This window comes from Cyprinodon variegatus, unplaced genomic scaffold (genome assembly GCF_000732505.1).
Source record: "Cyprinodon variegatus isolate N-32 unplaced genomic scaffold, C_variegatus-1.0 Scaffold947, whole genome shotgun sequence".
Lineage (NCBI taxonomy): Eukaryota > Metazoa > Chordata > Actinopteri > Cyprinodontiformes > Cyprinodontidae > Cyprinodon > Cyprinodon variegatus.
Window position 1 is genome coordinate 277823 of NW_015151400.1, and position 10966 is coordinate 288788.

General features: G+C 38.0%; 1 protein-coding gene across 1 annotated transcript in view; it reads right to left on the reverse strand.

Annotated features, from left to right (window-relative positions):
* LOC107100233 (cullin-associated NEDD8-dissociated protein 1-like) overlaps positions 1-10966 on the reverse strand; it is a 21972-nt gene that overhangs the window by 3927 nt on the left and 7079 nt on the right. The window contains exons 8-18 of the mRNA XM_015398647.1: positions 9560-9699; positions 8946-9256; positions 8519-8660; positions 8208-8326; positions 7789-7944; positions 6658-6879; positions 6360-6566; positions 4944-5131; positions 1546-1705; positions 752-892; positions 51-190 (exon numbers count right to left, since the gene is read on the reverse strand). Of these exons, the coding sequence (XP_015254133.1) occupies positions 51-190; positions 752-892; positions 1546-1705; positions 4944-5131; positions 6360-6566; positions 6658-6879; positions 7789-7944; positions 8208-8326; positions 8519-8660; positions 8946-9256; positions 9560-9699 (1926 nt within the window). The remainder of the gene's footprint in view (positions 1-50; positions 191-751; positions 893-1545; positions 1706-4943; positions 5132-6359; positions 6567-6657; positions 6880-7788; positions 7945-8207; positions 8327-8518; positions 8661-8945; positions 9257-9559; positions 9700-10966) is intronic.

Here is a 10966-nt window from a genome sequence, read left to right on the forward strand (position 1 = left end):
AAATAAATAAATAAGAGAAGTTAATTGCATATGGTGCTTGGAAATCCCACCTGATGACCTCTTTCAGGGAATGGAGCAGGAGGTATTGCCTTCTTGGCTGAGCTGAGATCTCTTTCAGCATGAAGGGAAGAAACTCATTCAAAGAGCCGACTGCCATGCCTCCTAATGCGCAGGAGGCTGCTGTCTTTATCTGTAAAAACAGAAAGGATGTAGCCTCACCATTTATGAAGGAAATCAGTGTATGTATGTAGGAAATGCAGTTGGGGTTAAAAGAGAAGTAGTGATAGAGCTCTTCTGAGGGGTAATTTTTCTAAATATCTGTGTTTTGTCAGAATATGTGAGCTCATTGTGGAAGAGGATTGAAATGAGGAGTACAAGGTACATTTTGTCAAAAGCTTAAATAAACATGTTTATTTCTAAGGGTTTTGACAAATGGCCTTTACTTAAAGATGAGGCAGTACACTCAAAAAGCAAAATATGGAGTGACATAGCTAGTCCGTAGAATAAAGAACAAGATACTTGTTTATTCCATTTATCTGATCTCATTCCAAAAAAGTAAATAAAATAAAAAATCCACTGCACCTTGTTTCCAAGTTTAAAAATGTTTCGCTTCACATCAAGGAACCTTTTTTAATTGAAAATTGTTTTTTAACTCTTTTTGGAATGACTATGACATAGAAGACTGAGAATCTCCACCAGCATCTGATCTCGTTAAGATGTATAAACCACCTCAAGTGTTTCTTTGTCTTACCTCTTCATTGGTTGAGGAAAGGGCCTCTAAAATGACCCCCTGAACCTCCTTACTCCCTCCCAGACTGCTGTTCCTCCCCACCTCACCCAGACACAAAAGAGCCAGGACACGAGCCGACTCCGGAGAGCTGGAATTTTTCACCTGAAGGAAGAGGAAGAAAGACTTTAATAAGGCACACACTCAGGATACATACTCTTAACATCCATAATAACAGAAAAGAGTCTCTGGTATATGAGAAAGGTATACATAAAATGCCTTCTTTATAAACAAAGAGGTAAGAGAAAAAAGGTATTTTTTCTTTATATAAACATTAAAAAAAATGTCCTACCTTCTCAAACCTTTTCATATCTTATGGTTGTGCTGGGCATTGGCAATATAATCGCAACTTTTAAAAAACATAACAATTTTCAAATTGCAGAGGCACTCAATTTTGGTCGCATTAAATTTAAGAGGTAAGACACTGACTTTCTCCCTCCAGGATTTTATGTGGAGGTAACAAGTGTGAAATGGGTTTTGTCAGCACACAAAAGGGAAAGGAGGGCTGCAGCTACTGCACAGATCCATCCATGCAAGTAGAAGTAAGCACATTTCCACACAACAGTAACAGCAAATTAATTCGACAATAACTCTGGACAAACCAGCTTTAAGGTAATGAAAGCAAGGAAACTGTGTTGTGAAATATCTACATGTTTTTAATAAGTGCAGCAGAAAATCAAATATAGATTTGATTGGATTTTCTGTGAAAGGTCCTTTATAAATATGCTGGCATGTGCATGCACATAACAGTCACACACCTGTTGTATTAGGCTGGTTACAGAGCCAGCCGTGTCTTTTGGTGAAGCAGAGGAAAGAGCAGCCACACAGCGAGCCACAGAGTGGTACGACTGTCTGTGCAGGATCTCAGCAGAGGACTTAGAGCTTTGAAATGGCTCCATAAGAGACTTCACCAACTGACTGTTAGAGAGGAAGATGTGGAAATAAGAAGAAAGAGAAGGAAAGGAGTCTGTTTTATATACAGGTGTTAAAGGAAATAAAAGGGATCAGAAAATGCCCATTAAGCTCCGTATTTTTTTCGTACATCAAAAATCATTGCAAATGATAAGAACTGATTTTGGTTACTAGACAAAATTCTTGACCGTTTGTTATCTATTTGTGATTTTCAGGGTTATGATAAATAAGAAAAATATGCCTTTAAATCCTTGGGTTTTAAATATTAAGACATAACAGAAACAGTGATGTCTTATACATTATCTATTTGGCTTTGATTTCAAGTGTTCATTTCAAGTATAAACATATCTTTGACAGAGATCGATACAGTGTGTTACTGCCTGCCCATTCTGGAAAGATTAATTAATTAAACATTATTTGGAAATTCACAGTTCAATGTTAAACTCAACAGTTCTGTTACAGTAAAAAAAAAAAAAAATATAGTATAAATAAACTGTATAGATGTGTCTAAACAAAGTACAAGACCTCTGGACCAGTGGTCATCTAACAGATGAGACAGCACCAGAGATCCTTGATCATAATGTGAACAAGCATGTTTCATGGAAAGCAGACAGCTTATCAGGACTAATATTTCCTTTAAACTATCATCGTCAGGCATGGTTTTGGTGGGGTGATGGAAGATGATGTTTAGCGGAAGAACAACCTGGGCCCCTTTTTGTCATTTTATTCACCGTATGGCCTTAAGCCTCTAAGTAGGTCTACTTTCTTTACGCCATGACCATGATCTTCGAATCATTTCAGAATATTTCTGTAACAGAATAGAGCAGAGGTATCTAGCTGTAAGACCCCTGGAATAGAACAGGGAACAGCCTGATCATTGACTTGATTATACATTAAAGGTTTGCCATGAAAAGCTGGATTGCAAGTTTCTAACCCAACCTTAGTCATGTTGCTCCTAAATCCAGGAATGTATTTTTTTTCTAATCCTGATTGATGTCATTTGAAAGAATTCTGCTGCGTTTTCTTTGTTGCACAAACAGAAACTCTATGCATACATTTCCATCTGCTCAACATTTGAAGTTAGGCTGGTAAGGAGGTTGTTCCCCAAAATCTAGCAATACAGTACATGCCCCCGGTTATCCTCTCCTTAATGCAGTGCAGTCGGCCTGTCCCATCCGCAGAGAAATACTTCCAATGCATGATGCTACCACCCCCGTGCTTCACAATAGGAATGGTGTTCTTGGTATGGTACTCATTATTCTCCTACCTACAAACATGGTTAGTGGAATTATGACCAGAAAGTTCTATTTTGGTCTCATCTGACCACATGACTTTCTCCCATGACTCCTTGGTCATTGGCAAACTTAAGACATGCCTTGACATGTGCTGGTTTAAGCAGGGGAACCTCCCGTGCTATGCATAATTTGAAACCATGACGTCTCAGTGTATTACCAACAGTAACTTTCGGAAACGGTGGTCCCAGCTCTTTTCATTTCAAAGCAGACCTTTTTTTCATCAAGCTGCTTGGCACTATCCCGATAGCCCTTTCCAGCCTTGCGGAGGTGTACAATTGTATCTTTAGTGTCTTTGGACAGCTCTTTGGTCTTGGCCATGTCAGTAGTTGGATTGTTACTGATTGTATATGGGGTGGACAGGTGTCCATATGCAGCTAACGACCTCAAACAGGTGTATCTAATTTAGGATAATAAATGAAGTAGAGGTGGACTTTTTGAAGGCAGACTAACAGGTCTTTAGAATTCTAGCTGATAGACAGGTGTTAAAATACTTATTTGCAACTGTATCATACAAATAAATATAAAAAATATATATATACTGTGATTTCTGGATTTTACTTTAAATTATGTCTCCCACAGTGGACATGCTCCTACAATAAGAATGTCAGACCCCTCCGTGATTTCTAATTGGAAGAACTTGCAAAATAGCAGTTTGTTCAAATACTTATTTATATATTTTCCTCACTGTAAAGATGGATGTATATACCTTTTTTTTTATTATCATGGGGTATACTGGATTCAAAATACAACCTATAATTGACATAGTTTTTTTTAATTGTCCCTAATTTTTTGAGTACGGTAATAAACAATAATCATGTGTAAATTTTTCTTTTGTTTTGAGTATAGAACCAGGTATAGACCGAATCATTTTAAGCTTGCAAGTGGTTTTTCATGACTTTCTTTTCATTATGGCTTAAGTCTTTAAGTAGAAGGATGGCTTTAATACATGTATGGAAAGCTGAATTTCTCAACTTGGCCCTTTTCAGGATTTCTTATTTTTTTTCAGTACACATGAGAGACTTTTTTTAATCTATACTTTCTATGTCACTTTGAGGAAATAAGTTCCACATTTTTGTGTTGCCCAAACAGAAACTGTTGCTGTCCTGTAATAACAGAGCCTCTGATGACATCTGACATGCCATCCTCATATCACAGAAAATGTCCCCTGAAAGACGCTGGAACTCTCCAACAAGCAGATCAGGTTCCTCGCCACCATATGAAGCCAACAACTGTGGCAGGTTTAAGGTTAGGATATTTTACAGTCAGGTCATTTATCAGTTTTGGCACCGGTTAATGTTCTCCATGCATCAGCCTGGGACAGCCTTCATTTTGACAAAGTTCCTGCAGAGTCACATAAGGCATTACAGATCAGTTTTACCAGCCTGAGTATTACTGCCTGTAATTAGTGAAGCGATCTTTATCAGCAGAATTTGCGGAGTTCCCCTGGAAAACACTAATCACATCATTATTGATTCCTCAAAACAACAAAGCTGGTCTGACTCAGTTTTGACTCAAGAGTGCGATCCACACACTGGAGACACAATTTTGTCTGGACTAGTGACGTGAGGGAAGCTCTGATTGAGTTTCACTGTTTTTATTTTCTGTAATATATATACTGTAATAGTTTCTAATCAGCTTAGGGGATTTTGACATTGTAATTGGAAGGTTTTCTTGTGCTCTGATGAAATAACAGCTGTTTACCAGCCTGAGGGACAAGCATTTTAGCATGATTGTAATTTTATGGAGCTGGCTGAAATATATCGCTAATTGCAACATCAGCCCCAAAACTACGAGATTATTATCTGCAATTCTAAACATTCAAGGGTCAAAAGAATTTGTAGTAACAAACTTCTAGCAGTTATTGCTCTTGAACGATTTTCCAAACCCATCTGCATTTCCCCGAATACAGAAACATTAGGATGCTAGGACAGTTTAGGACTCCATCCTACCTGTAGCCCAGATTAGTAGCCTTACTCGACACCAGGGCCTGAAGGAAATCCAGTATGGCCAGAAGTGCACCGCCCTGCAGCATTGGAGAGTGGATGAGCTTGAAGACTCCCGGCAGAACAGAGGAGCTGATCTTTGCCAGAGAGGAGGGACAGGCTTTGGCCATACAAGTCAGCAAGGTAATGGACACCTGAACAGGCAGGAGACAGTTTCTAGTGAATGGAACATTTAATCAAAAAGGAAACCAACCTGCACCTCTCCATCTTCACCATGAGGCAGTCATTAAAAATATATTGTAAATTATATAAACACAACCTGGTTGTGCACACAACATGATATCTTAAAAAAACAAGTAAAATACTTCTATCTGCTGAACTATCTTCTTCCCAGATAACCATCCATCAGAGGCTTTTTGGCAGAGCAGCCCAACAGAAACCTCTCCTCAGACTCCAGAAGCTCTGCATAGAGTTTGGCTGTTGAGACCAATATTTAAGTTTCAGGCTTTATTTCCAGGCAGAGTGTATGAAGACAACAGGCCACTGCCCATCAGCTGCCCAATACAACTTGTTATTGTCATGGCAGCAGCGCAATACATGTTGGAACTAAATGACACACAAGGCTGAAAAAAAGGTGGCTTTACTATTAGAGTGGTGTCATTTTGTTTGTTTAAAAAAAAAAGAAAAAAAAAACAATTCTAATGGCAGTATTAAAAAAAAAGGATGCTTCTACTCAATACTGGGCAAAGGGTCTGAATACTTATGACCACGTGATATTTCAGTTTTTCTTTTTTAGAACATTTCCAGAATGTTCTTCTTTCTTTTTTCAGGATGAGGAGTTGAGTGTCCAATCATGGAAAATGAAATTAACCTTTTTTATTTTTATCATATGACTGCAATAAATAAGAGTGCAAGATTTTATGCGTTCCATACCAATATTTTAGGCAATGTTTGAACACTTTGTCTCCCAAGTGTGAGTTGGAAAAGAAAGGCACTTTGAATTTTAACATTAAGCTTATTTCGAGCTGTTCCAGGTCTATGATGGTTAATATTTGAAATGTTTAAAGTTTACAATCAGTCATCTCAATATCAGTGTTTAGAAGTTTTTATTTTTTTTTATATATATTTTTTTTTTTTTTGGTGCAATATCTGCTACTAAGAATAGTATACCTTAAAGGTTGGTTGAAGTCCTCAAACTATTATTCAGGTGGTCAAAATGTTGTTTGATGTGAAATCACAAAATAAAGCTGGGAAATCAATGAAAATTCTGCTGCTGGGGCAGCCTGGGTAGCAGTGACAATAAAGAGAGTTTATCTCATTATATTACTACTGTTACAACCTTTTATTTGTCTGTTTAAAAAAAATTATTTACAGTAAATCATTCCAATTTTCCTTTTTATAAGCACATCAGAGTGTGAGTACCTGTGATACATGCATGTCGCTCTCATCCACCAGAGGGGGGATCTCACTCAGCACAGGGTCCAGAGCTGCTGGCTTGATGCTGGCAGCGTGATGGCTGACCAGAGCCATGAGACACCCTAATGTGCTTAGTTTAAGAGCACGCTGGTTCTTCCGCAAGAAAGACCCCAACACAGACAGAGCTTCCAAAAGAATGGATGTCAGGTCAATCTGAGGAAAAAAGGGGTTTAATTATTTTTATTTAAGGACAGGGCCAAGGTTTTAATTGTGAAAACTTTATTTTAAAAGTCTTCTAATGAACCTTTAATGGAGATGCAGTGATGAGAGTGAGGGTCTTAACAGCTGTCAGTCTTGTTATCTCATTTTTTAACCTGTCCAAAAAGATCAGCAAGACTCCCTGCAGCTCAGACCCCAAGTGGTCACCAAGATGGCACACCATGTGACCCATACAGGAAATAGCTCTCTCCTTCACTTCCTGGTCGATGTCTGTTGCTTTGAGCCTCTTCATTGTAACTGAAAACACCTGCAGGAAGGAAGATTTTAATGAAGAACAGGTGACAAAATAAAACGCGTGTGGAGCCAAACAACAGCTGATCCAAGACAAATAAATGAAAGAGCAAAAACAGGGAGAAAAAAATAAATTGGAACAAAACAATGTAAACAACAACAGGCTTATTCACTAAAGGCAAACAATCTCTGAAATGGCAAAAAAAAGCCTGCATGGAAAAAACCCAATATATATGATACGTGGAGGAAGCAGGACCCTATTTTCTCCTAAACACAAATAAAAGGCCTTCCCAGCTTAGTATGACTAGAGTACATTAGAATCCAATAAATTGAGGGAAAACACAGAAGCAGTGGAGATTTCTGTAAAAAGCTGCTTGCTAATATATATCGAGAGCTGTATCAAAAACATAGTTTTTAAAGTCCCACTTTGTTTGTTTTACAGCTTTCTTGTAAACTCAAACTGTTTCTCTAGTGCTACAAAAACAAAAGCCCAAGGGGGCAATCATTTAAAAAGCTTAAAGGTATAGTGGATTATTTTAATAAATTTTTGAAAAGAACCACCCTCTCCACTGTTTAAAAAAAAAACTACACATGCCCAACCCTGTACCCGCTTCTGAGAGGGAACGCCTATTAAACGAGCGAAAGAGCATGCACAAGCCTATTTCTCCTTATGCATGCTCTGTTTAAAAGTTGCTGTTTGCATAGCTCATACAACCTTACTTTCCAAAAGTAGATTTGCAATTATTCGACTATGTCAGACTCACCACAGGTAAGGGAAATGGAGACAAGCACATAGTATGGCCTTACATAAACATATCACCAGAATGACTGACAATTAGGAGGACCACTTATTTTAATTATCCCCCCATAAAAAGAACACCCTCCACTATACCTTTATTAAAAAAAGAAAAAGAATGAAAGGTACCTCCTTGATGAAAGGTTTAGGGTCAAATCCTCCAGACTTTGCCTCCTGTCCCTGCGGCCTCATCACTTTGACAAGCTGCTGAGTGACCAGCAAAGCCTCTGAGGTGATCTTATAGAAAGTGTCCTCAACACATGTTAAAACTGCAGGTAGCAGGACCTGTAGGAACGATAGAGTAGATAAGCATGAAAACCTTCATATGACTGGAAAATATCTTCTCTGTTAGAGAACTTATCATTTTACTGCAACAGTGTAAAATTAACCAACAGACACTTTATGGTGGGATTTCAAGCATGATTAAAATCATGTTTTAAACATGTTTTGAAATAGTTCTGATATAAATTCATCACCCCCCACAAAAAAGCAATATTCTATATACTGCTTTAAAGTCAACAGGGCATATTAAAGGAGGTTTGAAGAACCTGCATGTGTGGCTGAAAAGCTTGAGGAGGGTGAGAGATGAGGAGAATGTGGAGGAAAGAGAGAGCATCGATCCTCAAGGTGGAAGAGGTGGACTTGTCTGTCAGAGAAAAAACAACACCTGGAGGAAAGGATGGAGAGAAGGAAAGAGATGAAGGAAAAGAAACACAAAGGAAGAAGAGATAATTAAAGCTAAAGAGAAGGACAGAGATTATGTCAGTTTGAAAAGTAGAGACAAGCAGAAGAAAGCTTTAACTTCCTGAGGATACCACAGAAATAAGGGTATTTTGTGGATATCCCTGTGCATGTGTACCAGGTAAAAGGGCGGGAATGTGATCTTCCAGGGATCCAGGAGCCGTGTGAGCGAGCTCCGTTAGAAGACAGAAGCAGCCCTGTCGAGATTTAAGGCTCTTTTCCTTCAGCTGTTTATGGAGAGACTTCACAATCCCTGGAATCTGAACACAGATAGACACATAAAAATGAATACCAAACAACTGGATTCTAGTTGCTAGATGCAAGTTTCCTTTCCTGCCTGGAAGCTTAAATATGTTGCTTTTTCATAAGGTTGGCAAAAAATATTTGAATCATTTGCTTTTGATACAAAGAGTTAACTTGCATCCTTGGTAAAGGTGAGTAAAAAGGCTTAAAACAAAAGTAAACTCATTGATGCTATCATTAATTATTTGGATTCCTAAAAAAAAATGCTATACAATATATTTTTACTTTACACTTAAGGGCACCTGTTTCTTCAGCAAAGCAACCGCTGGTTCTTCCTCGCGGCCCGTCCCTGGCTCCGAACAAGCAGTGATGACGCCGTGATGACCTGAACCACCACGCGTTTGCCTCAAGAGGGTGGAAAAAGCAGCAAAGACGTCAGCCCTTACGTTCTCCTCACGCTCCTTGAATCGGGCCAGCAAAGCTGGGCAGATGGAGGAGTAGAAGGAGAGCAGGAGGTCTCTGCGTGTGCTGATCAGGGCCTCTAGACACTTGATGGCGGAGCGGCGAACCTTCCAGCTCATGTCATCATCATCACTGTACTCATCATCTGATTCTGAAATGGTTTAGGATGCCTTTATAAATTACCTTTAAGGTTTATGAAATTCTTAAATCAATATGATAATTATAAGCTGGCTAAACTGAGAAATGTAATTCAGAGTTTTTGTCATGAGAACTTCAAACAGAAACAGACATTTCTCTACTTTGAGAGGAGCAGTGAGAACTTTTTTGTACTATTTTGACAACAACAGTGAAAAAAAAAAGCTGAATTTACAGCATTAAAAAGTAAAAAAAATGATTTATTTTCTTTTTATCCCCAAGTTCTACGTAAAGAAAACAGCAGATCAGAGCCACATACCTTCATCAGCTCTGTCCTCTATGTCCATGCTGTCCTCATCTTCCTCGCTATCATCATAGTTGTAGTTAGGGTCATAGGTCATGAACTTCAGACAGAGTTTGGTCACTGCGGCAACATGAGGTGACATTTCCTTTGGACACCTGTTAAAAAGATAATGACACAATTTCAGTATAAAACAGTTAAATCCCTTGATAAATATTATGGCAAGGATCTTTGTATTCATTTAGTAATTGCAATGTGGACATATTTGACTTAATGCATCAAACTCTTTGACCAGTTACACATAGAGCCATGGAAATGTGATATTTGCTCCTAGATCACTTTTTTATGGATCTATTTTATATTTTATTTAGATTTCAAAAAGATTGGTCTCTTTTCATGGCATAAATATTTAAAGGAAGATAGATGGATATCTCAGACGTATTTAGTAATGAAAAAGGAAACAGAACATGTTTTAACTTATGGACCCAATATAGGACATTAAATAGTATTTGTACCACTTAAACTCAAAGTAGAAGAAAGAAAATATGGTATGGTTTCTGAAACAAATATAAATCTGAATAGTGTATCATGCATTTCTAAACATCCTCCTAACACCTACCCAATTGCTACCAGAAGTCATCTACAGTGTAAACAAAAAGCCACCTCTATGTAATTTAATCCCAGTGTAAATAAATCTGTTCTGAAAGACTTCAAAGGTTTGTTAGAGAACATCAGTGAACAAACGGCATCATGAAGAATAAACAATGCTCCATACATGTCAGGGAGAAACTGGTGGAGAAATTTACAGCAGGGTTAGGTTTTAAATCAACAGTGAGCTCATGGACAAAGAACCCCTCAAAAAAAACTGGAAAGTGCAGAGGATAACTGCACACCAACTGTCAGGGTTCTGCTCTCCATAGTTATTTTCTGTCTGTTTGGTATTTCTTTTTTTTTTTTCTTTTTACAGTGTCCTGTCTGGCAATGTGGTAATAAGAATAATTGTCTTGATGCCAAAAAGAGCCCAACAGATTTTGCTTTCACAAGTGTAGCAGTACACCTATCGCCAGAGTGTTCTCCTTGATTTATGCATATAAAAAGCTTTAGTATAATTCATGCAGTGACTATTACCAATTATACGGACACTGCAATGTAAGTAGAACAGGTTAGGAAGAAGAGAAAAAAGGAGAAAAGATGAAAGAAAGAGAAGATAAAAGGGAGATAACAATAAAACATCTTCAGTCTGCATCATTACCATTAGATGTAAAAAGAACAGCACAACCAACGGATATAGTATAAGAGATACAGTAAAGTAACAACTTGATACTATTGCTGAAGTATAAGTAGTATTATTTAATCTGACATGAATACTGTGGTAGCTGAAGATAAGAATATGGGCTTTCTGTATGGAAGTGAAGTGAAAGTACC